General features: G+C 39.6%; 1 protein-coding gene across 2 annotated transcripts; it reads left to right on the top strand.

Moving 5' to 3' along the window:
• The first annotated feature begins 598 nt into the window (after nt 1-598).
• c11h6orf136 (chromosome 11 C6orf136 homolog) lies at nt 599-15,532 on the top strand. 2 transcript variants are annotated; one of them, XM_022220375.2, is made up of 7 exons: nt 599-727; nt 3,722-3,960; nt 6,564-7,241; nt 9,690-9,778; nt 9,900-10,100; nt 10,272-10,341; nt 11,298-15,532. In XM_022220375.2, the coding sequence occupies exons 2-7, from the start codon at nt 3,862-3,864 to the stop codon at nt 11,439-11,441; spliced, it is 1,281 nt and encodes a 426-aa protein (XP_022076067.2). In that variant the 5' UTR covers nt 599-727; nt 3,722-3,861; the 3' UTR covers nt 11,442-15,532. The 2 variants fall into 2 exon arrangements, with proteins under 2 accessions (XP_022076067.2, XP_022076068.2); XM_022220376.2 differs by having other exon boundaries at nt 627-831.
• The last annotated feature ends 1,314 nt before the right edge of the window (nt 15,533-16,846 follow it).

Raw genomic sequence — 16,846 nt, 5'->3', positions numbered from 1 at the left:
ATTTTATGAGTTATTTTAAACAGCCCTTGTTTTCTGACTCTTGTTTTTGATCTTTTTACTGTTCTGTTTTTCTTTTAATAATTGCCCTTGTTTTCTGACTTCTGTTTTTGATCTCTTTACTGTTGACTTTTTTTAATGATTTCATAAATGTTTTCTTTTGTTTTTATTTTAATAATCGTCATCCTCTGTTCTTAATGTCTTTGTAAAGCACTTTGAATCACCTCGTTGTTGAAATGTGCTATATAAATAAATTTGCCTTGCCTTGCCTTGCCTTGCCTTGTGTTACCACAGGAGCTTTTGGTGCTGATCTGTTGTAACTGAGAGGACATCAGGTCAAACAAATATGTATTCATGATCCTAAAGATTTAATGCACATAAATAGCACAAAATATATTTATCTCAAAATATATATTTTATATTAGTTACTCTGCTTCCATGTTGCTATGGCATAGCTGCTATTAGATTATGTGAAAATTAATACCTAAATCGGTTTTAATTTAAATAGCTTGCATCTTTCATTTTATTTTATTTTATTTTAAAAAATATATAGATTCACTTCATACATTCATGTATAAAGTAAGCTGGTGAGCTCATGCTCCGCCTCGTATCACACTATTGGGTCGCCTGCAGTGGAAGCATTTCCAGCAGCAGTGAAGGTTGCGTTTACGACTGGCTGTGTGAGGCGTGTTTGGCAGGCAAGGACACTCAGGGCTAGAATGACATTTGAGTAAGTTACCTAAGTAAAGCTTTCTAAACTTGCAGTTTGTGCAAAACCTCACACGGACACCAATAACATCTAGACGGATTTATTCGGATTCTCGTTTGTAAGAGGTAACATCATGGTGACGTTTGCCAAGCCGGCTGGCTAGTTAGCCTAGCATGCTAGTAGCTACCATGGACTGTTACGGAAGGTAGTCAGGCAAGCTAGCAGTTAGCTGATGTCAACGTTCAAGGAAAAATGTCTTATGGTCCATATAGAGCCTGCATTTTAGACCCGTTTTCTCTACTACCATAGTTGTGAGAAAATGGCTTCCGAGAAGTACTAGAGATCCAAAAAAAAACGTAAAATGGGCAGCTGTTTTTCATTTAACCCAAATGGCGTTTGACAATGCTAAAATGGTTAGGCAGATATAAACAGTGTCGACATGCAGCATTTATTTACAGCAACTATATACAATTAGAGTGATCATTTTTGTCCCCATTGTGTTATCAAAAAGTCAGAATATTTAATATATATTGTCCATGCAGTATATTATACTGTTACTTTGAAAAACCTTGAGTAAAATGTAGTTACCGGTAATTTCCTTGATATATAGATGAAAGGTTTGCTTTGGCAGAGGCATGCCCTTTCCAGGTTTTACTAACTTGGAAAAGCAACGTTGTCTAAATAGCTGTTTCCATCAGAAAGCTACTACAATACGATTTAGACTAAGGCAGTCATTACAGTTTTAGCTGGGGAAAAAAAGACCCATTATATTTATGTCTGTTTAACTCCCTGTAAGCTGACACCATGAAGCCTCTGATTACAAACTTATGGTTTGATGCTGGTCATGTGCTGCTGGCAGAGTTTGTGAAAACCGCCAATGGTAGGCCCTAGTTAGGAAACAACACATCACTGCTTTCAACTAGTAGTTTCTTTTACTCTCATTTCATACACTGATGCCCCAACTTTAAATATCTGCCATTGTGATACAGTAGTAATTGTCCCCATTTCATTCTAACTAACTGTGCAGTTCCCTTCAGCTCAACAAAGCATTCAAACAACTTTCAGGTCATTGTTTAACTCGCTTTAACAGCCTATAACAATGTTATCAGGTCAGCCCTTAAAGCAGCCATGCATTTGATGATGAAATGTGATCCAGAAAAGCCATTTTGAGATGGAAATGCGATGAGACAACATTTTAGAGCTTTTGGTTTTGTTTCTGGGTTATTTTAATTGCTGTTTATTTTTCTAATTATTTTCTTAATCTTATGGTTTAAAGTGTCAGAACAATTTTTTTCGTAATCCTTTTCTGATTAACCAGCTGTCTAAAATCAAAAAAGTATTGAGATTACTATCGTGACAAGTAAAAGCTGCAAACCCTTTGATTTTGAGAATTTGGACCCAGCAAATAGATTTTTGCTTGAAAACTGAATTGAATAATTCCTTTACTGGCATTGTTGCAAAATGATTTTTTTTTTAAAGAAAACTAATTGATTATCAGCCCACAGTGTGCATATAGTTAATTTTTCAGAGGTTTGACAGATGGTGTGGTAAAATGTCTGTGAAGGTTCTCTGTCATCCAGGTTATCCTAAGGTGAAGGGTTTTTCACCAGAATACCTGGTTAAATACCTGGGACTCTCCAAACTAGTTTTAGAACTGAAGAAGCCGCTCGGATGAGAGGCGAAACGTCTTCAAGATCACAAGAATAAGTCCAGTTGCCTGAACTAAACCCTTCACCTCATGATGTTGTAAAGCAGTGAAAGTTAAACCACAACATTCGGTCCACTACCAGAACTCTTTGCACTCCCTGCTCTACTAATGCAGTGGTAGCATTTAAATTAATGAAAGGACTGGGTGTTTTCGTGCATTGTTTTCAGTCAACATAAAAGCTCAGAGACTAGCTGATAAATATATACTCTGCAGCTAAAGAGACACGTTTTTGTTGAGAGTTGATGGAGACCAGAATCAGAGCTAACTGTCATCACCTGAGAAATGACATTGTTGACCAAGTTCATGTAGACCACAGATGCATAAATTGCAAATTGCAAAATGAAACTTGCCTAGCCACGCTAGACCCATGTTCTGAAGGCACAAGGGTTTAGGGCCGTTCGACAGGGAGGGAGGCGGGCTAAAAGGTTGTCTTTCAAATCACTCTGCAGCAATTGGTTAGGTATACAACCAATCAGCGCAACGAATAGGCTGACGGAGTTCCTAGAGTGCCGGCGGATTGTGGCTAAGTCCCATTAGCTTCCCAACCAGCGGAGCCAACTGGTATATTAAGGATTTGCCATATCCCGTCGGCGTAAGTCCAAATACGTCTTTCTTCTCAATGAAACACTTCAGTGCCGTCCTTTGTTTATCTTTCAAGTTGAATTTTAGCTTCAAATCTTTAAGGGCTGTGGCCAAAGCCGAGTCGAAAGATAACTGTTTATTGTGCGCCGGTTGTTTCTGTCAGAATCGTCACGCCTCTTTCGTCACTTAGTTACGCCCGCCTTCTGACTCTACACTTCATGGTGATTCGTCCGGCCAGTTTTAGGAGCATCCAGCCTCGAGCCTTATGGAGGGTAACTCGACCCACCCTGGCAGAGAATTAAATTCGTTGCTGTGGGTTGTCTAGCGCGGCTAGGCTAAAACGGAACTGCATTGGGTTGAAATTGAATGAATGAAGCATCTGTTATACTATTGTGCATATACATGATGGATGACTTGTCAAACCGTTGGGTATTTTAAGTAGATAAATTATAACAGTAAGCAAACTTTTCCATGTGTTGCTGTGACAAGACCAATACATATTACAGTAAAATAAAATCCATTAAAGCAGCTAATCTTTACATTTAGAATATTTAGATCTATTTAGTTGTTTTGCTTGACACCTCACTAATCATTCCAAAACCAATTTGTGTTGATATTTTTCTATACGTTTGATTGTAAATAGATCTCCTAGTAGAAACGTGAAGCATTGTCACTTGCTCTTCACCCTTTTGTGTGTTTTTTTTTTTTTTTTTTTGTGGTCTCAGGTTTTCCACAGTAGAGGGACTCCTGCAATAGCCAGCAATCTTCCAGAGTCGTAAAGTCCCAAAGAGACGTCTTTGTGTTGTCATCTAAGCTGTGGGGGATGGTCAGCTGGTGACTGGGGTTACCCTGACCCCTGTGGTGAATGGCTGTGAGCAGAGGTGGCGTGGCCTTCTGGGTGGGTTGTATCTGCAGCTACAGCAGAAAGCAGCGTGTTCAAAAACTGAGCTGGAGTCTCAGTAAGGTAATCTGCTGGATTCTAAGATACACACATCTTTGGCATTTCTTGTTAATTATCATCTGACAAATACACCAATTGTTCTTAAGTGCACCGCATTCAGAGTACAAAATATATATCTCACAATCGTTTTCTCTTTACTAATAGGCTTCCTTAATCTAAAACATGATAGAAACAACAGTGTATCATATGTGCTGTATTTATTATTTATGAAGTTTGTGTAACTTGTTTTTTTGTGTTCTTTTTAAGAATGAAATGCTTAGATGTTGGGAGTCAGACAGGGCTGCAACTATTGATGAATCGTCTGAGCACGTTGCGGCATCAAAAGCAGGAGTGAGCTCCCTGTGCAACAGAAATAACCGTCTGGGCAGAGCACGTAGCATAGACGGACATCTGCGCTGTATCGTGCATATATAATATGTGCGCGATACAGCACAGACATTAGCATATATATACACGATACAGCGCGTATGTCCATCCTTGTACAGCGTGCCGCCCAGACAGTTATTTCTGTTGCATAGGGCGCTCACTTCTGCTTTTGATGCCATAACTTGCTTAGACGATTAATCGATAGTTGCAGCCCTAGAGTCAGGATAGCTTAGGCCCCATTTACACGACAACGTTTTTGGGATGAAACATGAAGGTTTTGTTGCGTTTCGCCTCCCGTTTACACAGAAATGGCACTTTAGATGATCTAAAATGGAAGCTTTGTTTGGCTGTGTATGTAGCCCTGCGACAGACTAGTGACCTGTCCAGTATCTTCACCCCAAGTCAGCTGGGATAGACTCCAGACATTTTAAAAGGCAGGATGATTTGAATTAACCAATCAGTAAGAGGCACGTGTAAGGCCGATTCATGGATTCGGTTAGTCACATTGAGATGCTCATTGGAACAGAGTGAATAGTCACATGCTTTCAGTCACAGGGAACATGAAAAACAAAACCTAGAACACGGGTTAGGAAATACTACCAAAGAAGTACCAACTGGTTGAAATGTCTTGTAACTGATCTCAAATAGTCTATCTTCCAGTTTAACTTGATAGTAATTAATAATCAAATCTGACTTGATAATACTTTTCAGACCGCTAAAGTAATTCAATGTCAGAATTAACCCGATGTGTGAGTAACTGTTGTTCATCTACAGTACCAGTCAAAATTTGGGCTCACCTTCTCATTCAATGTTTTTTATTTATTTTAATTACTTTCTACGTTGTAGATAAATGCTGAAGACATCAAAACTATAAAAGAACACACATGCAATTATGTAGCAAACAAACCAGAACATGTTTTATATTTTAGATTCTTTAAAGTAACCCTGTTTTGCTTTTATGACAGCTTTTGCACACTCTTGACATTCTCTCAATCAGCTTCTTGAAATGGTTTTCCAGCAGTCTTGAAGGAGTTCCCAGAGATGCTTAGCACTTGTCTTTTTTTTTCCTTAACTCGGTTGTCCAACACATCTCAAACCATCTCAGTAGGGATTGGTTTGGGTGATTGTGGGGTCCAGGTCATCTGACGCAGCACTCCATCACTCTCCTTGTTGGTCAAATAGCCTTTGTACAGCCTGGAGGTGTGTTTGGTTTCATTGTCCTGTTGAAAAACAAATGATGGTCCCAGTAACCCCAAACCAGATGGGATGGCATGTCGCTGCAGGATGCTGTGGTAGCTGTGCTGGTTCAGTGTGTCTTCAATTTTTAATACATCCCGAACAGTGTCACCAACAAAGCCCCGCCACACCATCACACCACCTCTCCGTGCTTCATGGTGGGACGATTCATGTAGAACGTAAGAAGTTCACCTTCTCTGGTGTCAGAAAGACACAACTGTTTGAAGCAAAGATCTCAAATTTTGACTAATCCACCAATCCACTACTTCCATCATGAGGGCCTGATTCACGCAGTCCCATCTGAACAGTTGATGCAGAGGTGTGTCTGCTACTTGAGTCTGTGAAGAATTTGCGTGGGCTCTAATCTGAGGGAATGCTAATTTGTGGTTTCTGAGGATGGTGACTTGGATGCCTTCTTTTCCTTGGATGGTCATTGTGAGAGCCGGTTTCGTCATAGTGTTTGATGTTTTTCGTGACTGCACTTAGGGATACTTCCAGAGTTCTTGAAATTTCTGGATGGACAGACCTTCATGTCTTAAAGTTATGATGGACTTTTGTTTCTATGTACAGTTGAGTGGTTCTTCTCATACTGTAGATTAAAACAGTAGTCAAATAGGGCTATCCATTGTGTACGAACTCGACCTCTGCATAGCACAACTGATGGTCTCAAACACATTAAGAAGGCAAGAAATTCCAAACTGACTCTTGACAAGGCACACCTGTAAATTGAAAACCATTCCAGGAGAATACCTCATGAAGCTGAAAGGAAAAGTTGGCTACTTTAATGAATCTAAAATACAAAACATAATCTGGTTTGTTTGTTTTTGTTTAAAACTTAGTTACATATGTGTTCTTTCATAATTTTGATGTCTTCAGTATTAAACTACAATGCAGAAAATAATTAAAATGCATAAAAAACATTAAATTAGAAGGTGTGTCCAAACTTTTGACTGGTACTGTAGTATAAACTAAAGATAATAATATGTAGTTATTGCTCCTTTTAGGTGGTCAACTGGCAATGGACTGGTCAAATGCACCCCCTAAGCAGTGCTACATGGGCTCTGGCACCCCCTAACAGCCTGAGATATCAGAACATTAAACAGCCGGTGCTGTTCTACCCATTGCACCATGCCAACCGGCCTCAGAGACAAGATTGCTATGAGGACTGTGAGGAGTCTATCAGTGTGTGCGTACTGGTACAACAGGGCCAGTCAAAAGGCTTCCACACCCTGCTGGAGATCCCTATGTTCGGCCCTAATAAACTAGGAGAGCTCCTTGCTCCAGGAACTCGCAAGTCTTCTGAGTTCTCCTTTCCGCTGACAATGGTGGACGGCAGCAGAGAGGATGACATCAGCATTGAAGACTTGAAGAGGAAAAGCATTAATACTGTAAATGGAGAGCACAGCTGCTTCAGAAGCCTGTTTGAAACGGAGGGTTGTCCTGCACCATTTATGTACGGCTCTAGGTTTTACTGTTTCCATTGCCCAGACGCACACCTGATACCTGGAAGTGCTCTAAAATCCTGCCAAGATGGTGGACTAGACAGAAAGCCTGTGGAGGTGCCTCTGCTGCCCTCTGTTTCTCTGTGTAGCCAAGCAGACAGAGCAGAGAGGGAGCATACTGAAGGAGAGAGTGAAGGAGAAGAGAAACTGGCTCTGATGTATGAAAGACTGAGGATACAGGTAAGAATGCCCAGAGTGTCTAGATAAGTATGACAGACAGAAGACACAGAGAGCTTTGTAACACAGTTCTAAAGTTAATATGAATCTGACAGTCAGTTGCATTTTATAATTCTTATTTTAATGCAGGAGGTTTGTATTGTATGACAGAACATTTCAGCTACTCTTCAGATAAAATAGTGTCAGTAAGTTGAGTAAAACTGAAACTTTAGATAGGAATTGTAACAAATATTTTTTTATCCAAACAGTCCTGTTCAGTTGTAGGATTGAAACATTTTAGTGTAAGCATTGTGGAGAAAGCACAGACTTCCACTCTGCAGTTTATGTCTTTCGTTATAATTACTTATTTATTATAAGTTGCTCCGTTTGAATAGAATGCCCGGTAAAAGCCATTATGGAAAAAATCTCCACAACGCCCGGATATTCGGCTATCTAGTCCCAGCCCTAGTAGATTCTAAATTGGATTTGGATTTGGGGAGTCTTGAGTCCAGATCCGCTTCGGGTGCTTTGTTGGACTTCAAACATTTGCTGTTGAGAACCAGATTTCTTCCACAGCCAACTGTTTCACTCCTGTTTCAAGGACAAGTACAGAAGAAAGGCTTGATTTGTATTTATACACTTAAGCTCGACCTTTGATTCATTGCGAATTTTTATTTGACCGGCAGTAGGTTTATTCTAGGTGGAAATGACATAGACTCTTAACAAAAGTTGGTAAGACACTGTTAGAGATTTTGGTGATAAAGTTCAACAATTTGTGTTTTATTTGTTGTCTTTTTATTTATTTTTTACTTTTTACTAAAAATGCCATTTTTAAAATGATTTGTACTACTTGACATTGTTGCAAATTTTTAAGAAAATGCAACTTGTATACCATTTCACATGGTTCATGCTTTTTTGTGCCATGTTAGCACATTCTAGTAGTACAATTAAGAACAGCTGATGCAGCAGCCCACTAGATGGCTGCTGGTCATTGAAAATGGTTTGAGTGTCAGTAGTTCTGTGCAAAGCATCATCTAGAACTACAAGGAGTTTGACACTGAACAATTTTGTAGATGTGGATGTGGTAGGAGGCTAAAAGTGAGCCCTGCCCAGCAAAGAATAGAATTGTGAGAAGTCAGAAAAAAGTCGGAAGGATCGTCACCAAAACCATCTCGATGAAGGAGAGTTATTCTGGTACCAGTATCTCAAGGCAGGCGTTCTAGCAGACACTGCACAAGCCTGGTCTCCATGGACGCTGATCAAGGAGGACACTATTTGTCCCACAAGCTCATAAGCACATATGCTCACAGAGCCTTTGCAAAAACTCACACGGACAAAGAAAGCCTTTGTTCAGTAATTCTGTAGTTGGATGATATGAAAATGGAGACATTTCAACACACAAGCTTAGCTTTCATTTCGCAAAAGAAATGAAAAGTGTTCAACTCCATGAACACCTTCCCCATGGCCAGACATGGTGATAATCTTCTGCTTCAGTCAAAGGGATAGGCGACTTTGTCAAAGAATGCAGCGTTATGAGAAAAGACAGCAACATCCAAGCTCTCATATCAAACCCCTTTTACTAAGTTCATGCAAGTTTCACACTTATGTTAGGAGGTGCTGCCGTCAGTGCTTATCCTGTTCTGACATAACAGCCTGCAAATCTAAATGGACCGCTCAGAGACCCATCTTCTGATTAAGGCAGAAAGGAAAGAAACAAGTGGATGTCTTTTCTCATATTTTATGGGTTCTAGACACACTGCATATGCGTAATTGTATTCAATAACAATGAAAAAGTATGTTTTTTATAAAATGGCCTATTTAAGATTCAGGAAAACTGCAGAAAATGTTAGTCAACAAATGGTTAGCAAAAATGCCTGCATGAACATTTTGGAGTGGGTTCACCCAACCAGAATCAGGACCCGAACTCCATCAAGAATTTGTGGATGAAAGAAGACCAGAGTGATGGCAAGAGAAGCCTTTCAACCTTCAAGACCTAGAGAATGTCGCAAAAGAGAAGTGATCCAAAATCATGCAAAAAGCTGGTTTGCAATTATAAGAACTATTTGATGTGGTGGCAAGCACAAGTTATGACATTGATTATATGTAATTTTGGACTGATTTATCAAAAGATCTTTAATACAATGCCATGCAGCTTGGGTCTTGTTTGTCAATTCCAGCCAGAGTAAAATTACCGGTCAAATAACAATTCACTTCAAATTAAACACATGACATAATATCCAAATAGCTGCATATAGTGATGTATAATGCAATGGTATGTTGAACAGATTGAATGTAAAAGTTACATTTGCACCTCTCTACCACCAAAAGCTGATCACTGTAACTACTATGATAAAGATTAAATTCACTTTAAGTTTGCTTATGCTTACACAGCACTAAACTGAAAAGTCAGTAAACCTTGGTACCTTGCTATCAGGGAATTAATCTTATGTGTTTCTTTTTTTTCTTTTGCAGCTTCCAAATTTCTTTATGACAAACCATGACTACACCATGTACTCAAATGATGTGGAATTCATTAACGGCATCATAAATGTCAAGATCAGGTAAAAGTGCTTGTTCATGCTGAGTTTATGGTGATGCATTATTACAGATACTCTTGTTCTTCGGTCAAATGCTATCTAAGTGTCCACACTGATTGCCGTTGCTCTGTGTGCGTTGGATTAGTGGCCGTATATTGTACCAGCTCACCCTTTCCCTGTGGCGCCTCCTGTGTCTGTGCTACTACGCGGAGGCTCGGCTAGATGTACTCAAGCTTACCAAGCACATGGAGGACGGAACCATTAAGGCCCGCTGGAGGATCAAAGGCCTTCCCTTCTACTCTCTGCTGCTGCGCTTCTATCGCAAAGACAAATCTCACCTGTACAGGTAATGCACAGTACATCCAGAACTGGTTACACATCTGTTAATAGACTTAGTCTGATAAAGGCATTTACATTTAATTTGCTGTTTGTAAAGCCTTTTTAAAAATACACTGTACAGAATGTTTGGTTTCAGATGTTTAGTTGTCTTATTTAACCCAAATGTCATCTTTTCCAGGACATTTGATGCTCTCTCCACTTTTTACATAGGACGGGATGGACTCATTCACTGTCACAAAGTTGAAAAAGTAAGTAACTAATTGTTTGTTGCCATGCAAAGTTTAAAAAAAAAAAAAACGTACATGCACTTCTAAAGACAATGTATATCATAGCATTGAGTGTTTGCAATGACTTCTGTAACTCTTAATTTTCTATGATGGAATCATAGAAACATGTCTTTGTCATGAAAACCAATCATGCATTTTGGTTCTTTTATAGATTTTGACATGTCTTCTGGAAAAATACTGAATAATAATAATAATTTTCTAAAAATCTTGTAGCCCTGCTATGGCGCTAGTCTTTGTAATCTTCCTGCCTGCATCAGGTGTGTCTCAGTCAGACCTCTCCCTCTCTGCCTCCTCTTTCCTCAGAGGAACGCTTAACAGCTCGTTTTAGGCATCAGACAGGAACAGACTGACGGAACAAAGAAGAAATTAAAGTTATACTTCCTACCACTGTGACATATGATGTAACTGTCTGAGCCTGCTTGCTTGTGTGGCGCCGCTGAGTCACGTGACGGTGCAACATCCAATAACAAGAGGGAGGAGGAGCTCTTACAGCCAGGTTGCCTCTTTGATGAAACCACAGCAATGCAGGCATACTGGAGAGAAACTGAAACTAAAGTATTGCTCTCATTATACTGGTATCATTCAATATTAATACGAAAATTGTATCGATATTACCGATATTTGGATTGATCCGCCCACCACTACCAGAAACTCATGAATGGCAAACAAAAGTGCCTGATGTGACAGTGGTATGGGACATTTAACCAAATTTTAGCATAGCTTTATGTTTATGGTGACCCAGCAGATTGTGTCCTATTTCCAAAAGATCTATAATAATTCTATGAAAGAACCAAAAAATGTGTTTTTGTGATAGGGACTCATGGATTTTAAATAATTTCATCATAGAAAATTAAGAGCTGTAAGAGTTATTGGAAACTCAAGGCTTTTACAGATTTACTCTTGTGTCTGTGTTGCAGGTGATGCCAGCGCAGCCACCTGTCCTGCCCAGAGTAACTTCCCTCCTGGCAGGGGCTCTGGTGGCACTGGGGGTGGAGGATCATCGACCTGTACTCAACTTGTTGCCCCTACTCCTGTCCTCACTGCGACAGAGCAGAAGCTGACTCCAGGACAACCAGTAGAGGAAAACGGCCAGTGGACTAAGCAGTGTGTTTGTGTGACCCTGAAAAGTTTCTCGTGCTCATAGGAAAAAATTAAAATGGAAAGTTAAGCTCTCTGCTCCAAAATCTTATTTTGCTGTCCCTGAATTAAATACAAAGTAAAAATCTTCCCGCTGCTCTTTCTTTTTCTAATGTTAGTTATACATTGAAGTTTAAGCTGAACACAGAACTTGATCCTCGGGTCCAGTTTTCACCTGGCTGTCAACATTGCCAGTCAGCCGCCAGGTGATGTGCCAACAGACGACCGTTTTAGAAATTTTTCAGCTTTTAAATGCGAAACCACCAAGTTTCAAAATCAATCCTGTTTCGTTTCAGGTGCACCAAAAAATTCTTGTGGAGAGGTGCATAGTCAGAGATATCCATAGCTAAACAGTGAGGGGTCTCCCACAGAGAGGACAGTGTGTTGGAATTCTCTCTTCTTTTACCTAAAGTAACTTGTTTAAATGATCAAAGAAAAAGTTATTCCAAACAAACTATAAAATAGAATTAGTGAATATAGTGGTTGTTTGTTCTGTTAACTCCAGGCTGTATCTCACTGACTCCCTGACTGTTGTGGGCTTTGTGTCTTTGTAGTCTAGAAGCAACAAATGCTATGAAAGGGGAAGCATAGGACTATGATTTTGGCGTAGTGACACTGATAGGAGAATCAAGGCAAAAGGAGTGCCTAATATAGCAACAACAAAAAAACAAAAAAAAACAAACACTTAAATGACACAAATGCTAAAATTACTCAAACTAGAACTTAACACAAAGTGCTAAGTGCCAGCTTTTATTTGAGTAGGTTGATGTCAATATAAAAAGACGTGTGGGAGATACAGTACTTCTAGCACATAGTGGCCAATTTGCAAAAATTCTTAAGTCCATCGGTTCATTTTCTTCCTCTTATCCGGAGCAGTGTCCTGGAGGCAGACAGTGATGTAGATCATTCCAGTTGTCCCTTTTCCCAACCATGCTTTACAATTTCTCGTGGGGTATCCCAAGCCATTAATTGGCCCGATAAGATATGTAATCCCACCAACAAGGTCTGGGTCTACTCCAGGGTCTCCTTCCAGCTGGACATGCCTGGAAAATCTTCATACCATCATAGGAAGTCACCCAAGAGGCATCCTAATCAGATTCCCAAACCATCTAAACTAACTTCTCTAGGTGACTCTACTCAAGCTTCCTCCAGATGCTGAAGCCCCTCACCCTGTTTCCAAAGCTGGGCACAGCTACCTTACTTTCAGTCATTAACCAGAGTTCATGACTAGGTGAGGGCTGGAACAAAGATCATCTGGTAAATCTTCACCCCAAAAATCTGCTACAACAGCTGCATTCCTGCTGATGCTGCACAATGCCACCTGTCCATTTTGTGCTTGATTTTCCTCCCACTGGTGAACAAAATCCTCAGATACTTCTTTGCTTGGGGCAGCATACTGGCTGCTTCGTACTGAACTGCAAGTCACCCCACTGCACGCTAAAGGTCCTGGTCTGATGAAGCCAACCGAACCATAGATGGCATCCACAAGCAGAGACTGGATTCTGAGATTCCCAAACCGGACAGGGAGCTCAACAATCACTAGAGATGTTTGACTTTGTGCCAAGGATGCAATCCTAGCTGTCAATTTAGTAACACAAGGACCAGATGGCTTCGATCAATGGTCCCTGTACCAATACTTCTGCAGTATAGGGCCATGGCCATAAGCCCAGAAAACACAGTTGGTCAAATTCCCATGACCCCAGCAGCAGCTCTGCAAGTGGAAAGAGCTAGTCCACTGTTTCACAGTCAGGATTTAATCCCCATTGGTCCTGGTGAATTCTAAAGTGATTGTACTACATGTTTTACAGAAGCTGTGCTTTATCATGAACAAAAGAGCTCACACATGCCTTAGAGCTGAGAGTATCATTTAGACTGAAGGAAACCCCTTCAGTCTAAATGATAATCAAGAAGAATTTTTTTAAAAGCCTCTTGTATGGGGAAGAAAGGTTATCTCGAATAATGAGACACAAATCAGTAATTTTGATAGAGGTTGCATTTTTTTGTCCAGAACAAAAAAAGAACAGCTCATGGTCCAAAGCATCAGCTTTACAGACGGCATCTGTTGTTCTAGCATGCATGGCTGCCTGTTGAACTGACACTGACATTTGTAGGATATTACAAATGCCAGTGATAGTATCTCTAGGTCCAAGACTTCAGTCACTGTTTAGGATTTTCCTCTGAATGGTAAATATGATGTTTTAGTTTGAGTTTTTCTGTACTTGTCAGTTAGTTTTGAACCCTGAAACCTTGGCCACTGTCTTAAAGGACTGTATCTTCTACGCAGGTCTCTCTATATTGATGGAAGGAGATTTCACATGCTATTCAAGGGTTAGTATGTTTCAAATGAAGAGCATGTCAGATTGTTGAACAGTTCTTTACATAACTACCTTTGTTACTTATCATATTACCAATTGAATGCCACACCATGGATGTCTTTGAGTGTGCACCTGTATCTTCATACCAACAGTCCATTGCATCACATTTAACCTTTATAGCAGTACAGTCATGTCTGAAGTCCCTTCCTGTTGTTCCAAGAGTTCATTTGTCTGTTATTGTTATTCCAGACCGGTTAACCTCAGCATGTTTTTAGACTGTAGGAGGAAGCCAGAGGACCTGGTAGAAACCCTTGCGTACACAGGGACTCCACACAGAAAGATCCCACCTCCAGGCTGGGATGCCAACTGATGATCTTCTAGCTGTGAGCCGACAGTGATGACCACAGTAAACCACTCCAAAACTAAAATGTCAATATCTTGTGCTATGCAAATTTCAGGCAAATCAGAGATGGTTGAGCAAAAATTGTTTCCAAAATTTGATGATTTGAGATGGCATGAGCCTCTGTTGTTTATGCTCTTAATTTGCAAACTTTAATTTTAGCAAAATTTAATTTTAGCATTTACTAACAAATTAAGTTAGTCTAAGGTACCCCAAATCCCTCAGAATATAAGTTAGTACAGTATACTGTTGAGCAGCTAACTGTGTGGTTTGAAACAGGGATGTGTGCTCACATTTGTTCGTTGCCGTATCATCCATGATTATATACAGTCTTTGGATTAATAAGTTAGACTCCAGTCCTGTCGGTCTTTGTAGCCATTTGCAAAAAGAGCTGCCTGTTCTCAAAACTTACTGGTACAAATCTCAGCACTGATATGCAACTGAATCCTTAAACACAATATACAGAGGTGGGTCATCAGAGATATTGCAACCTCAGATCCAGTGGTGGTGTCATTGTAAATATTGCAGAAAATATGGGTCAGCCTGCAATCAGGGTCATATTGGCAAGATGTGAATTTTTTTTCTCATCTCCAAAGTGGAAAAAAATTTATGAGCCAAATGTAACCGACCATTTTCACAGCAAAAAATGCTGCAATTAGGTAAGATGTTATGTCATAGTTGCATGCTATTTTTTAAATGAAATTACAAAAAAGACAGCAGTCAAGCAAATTTCACTCTTTAGTCCTACTCTATTCTGACAGCCAAGCAGACCTAGGGCTCAGTAGCTGCTTTGTGAAATAAATTCTATAAGTATTAATGTACTGCCAGCAGAAACTTGGCAGATGATACGTTTACGGAGGTCATCTCTGTGGAACATGAATAAACGGAAACTTGTATGAATGCATTTCAATAGATTATATGGTTTGGTGACTGTCCCATAAAATAGACCCTACCTGTTTTAAATGTGATTGTTAAAGAAACTCATCCCTGCCTGCTTTGCATTAAGACAAAGCAAAACTGTCTCTGTGAAGTTGTACCTAAATTATTTGCACATACTCCAGCTGGATGCTTAAGCGTTCATTGTGACTTCTCTGTAAAGTTTCACACAGCTGGACAGAACCAAGGAACAAAGCTTGCTCTAACTGTGATACACAGGTAATCAGCATTCTAGTGTGTATTTATGAGTCATATGTATAGTAATATAACAGATCAGGTTCTATGTTGCTTAAATAATCACGTATACTGCTGGATTAACTTCTGTGTTAACCCTGGTTGTGTAAATAAACTAATGATTAACAGATTCTTGTTAAGTATCATTTTGGGATAGTGGGCTATTTTGGTCAAGAGGAGGATATCACAACAACTACACCCCAAAGTGACGACTGCTGTGAATATTATGTTGCCAGAAGATGAACCTTTGTGTATTTGCTGAGCCCTGACCTTTCCTGTACCACTACAGTCAGTCCTGACTTTCCAATTCTGCACCAAAAAATATGAAATCTAAAGGACAGATTTTGCATGAAAGTTACTGATCGCATCCAACTTTACCTGATGATGCAAACATTCTATTTCTTTGATAGAAACTCCTGGTATTTCCTGTTGCAACAGCCTTAGAACAAATGGTCACCACTCAGCTCTGCTTTTGAGAAAAAGTAACTCAAGCTGAGTGTCAAAGATTTGACACCTTGAATATACAACAGGATTTAAAAATCCAACGTTAAATATTAAACCAGTGGTTTTTTTTGTCTTCTTTGTAAAAAGCAGTGTGCTTTTGGGCTCACTTACAATTGTTAACTGCTTCATCCAGTAGTGTTTTTGCCCTCAAAACGTCACATATGATTTCATTTCAATAAAAGTTCAAACGATCCAATAGTCATGTTAAAATCTGATTAGAGAAAGAGTCCAACTCTACTTAAACTACATTTTGCTGCTAATACTTATGTACTTCTACTTTTACAACAGCATCTTTTACGTAGGACTTTTACTTGTATTTTACATTGCTGTATTGGTACTTAAGTTAAGAATCTGAATACTTCTTCTATCACGGTGAAAGGGCTGCAGAGCATGATTCTGTTCCCACAATCTAAATCAGTAGTGTGGTTTTCATTCATTGCAGTCATTAATTGTAACTTTGTGTTACAACCCAGCCTCTAGGTTCAGCTGGATGCAACAAAAAAACTTGTCATTGGGTAGGAAAAGCGATTTATTTCTTACTGATGACATCAACGTTAAAGAACAATGATAATACAAAGACAATAGGACTGGTGGATGCTGCTTAATCAAAGAACCACCAAAACCTAAACAAAGGCTAACAGAGTTATCAAACAAGCTAAAGAAAAAACCCATTTCCAACAACAGCCTCACAATGACTCACACAGGACAACAAGTAACTCCTAAACTGAATTGAACAGATGCCAACTGAAGTTTCAGTTTTCACCAAGACATTGGTAACTTCTACACAAAATTAACAGCTGCCAACAGAAGATACAATACACACACATCAGTAACTCCTTCACTAAGTTGACAGCAGCTAACCGAAGTCGCAATTTAACACAAAGACACAACAGGCACCAGGGCAAACTGTTGACGCTACATCCAAGCCACACTGACTGAG

The sequence above is a fragment of the Acanthochromis polyacanthus genome, chromosome 11 (assembly GCF_021347895.1).
Source record: "Acanthochromis polyacanthus isolate Apoly-LR-REF ecotype Palm Island chromosome 11, KAUST_Apoly_ChrSc, whole genome shotgun sequence".
Taxonomy (NCBI): Eukaryota; Metazoa; Chordata; class Actinopteri; family Pomacentridae; genus Acanthochromis; species Acanthochromis polyacanthus.
The sequence above is the reverse complement of the archived record's forward strand: the minus strand, read 5'-3'. Positions and strand labels throughout refer to the sequence as shown.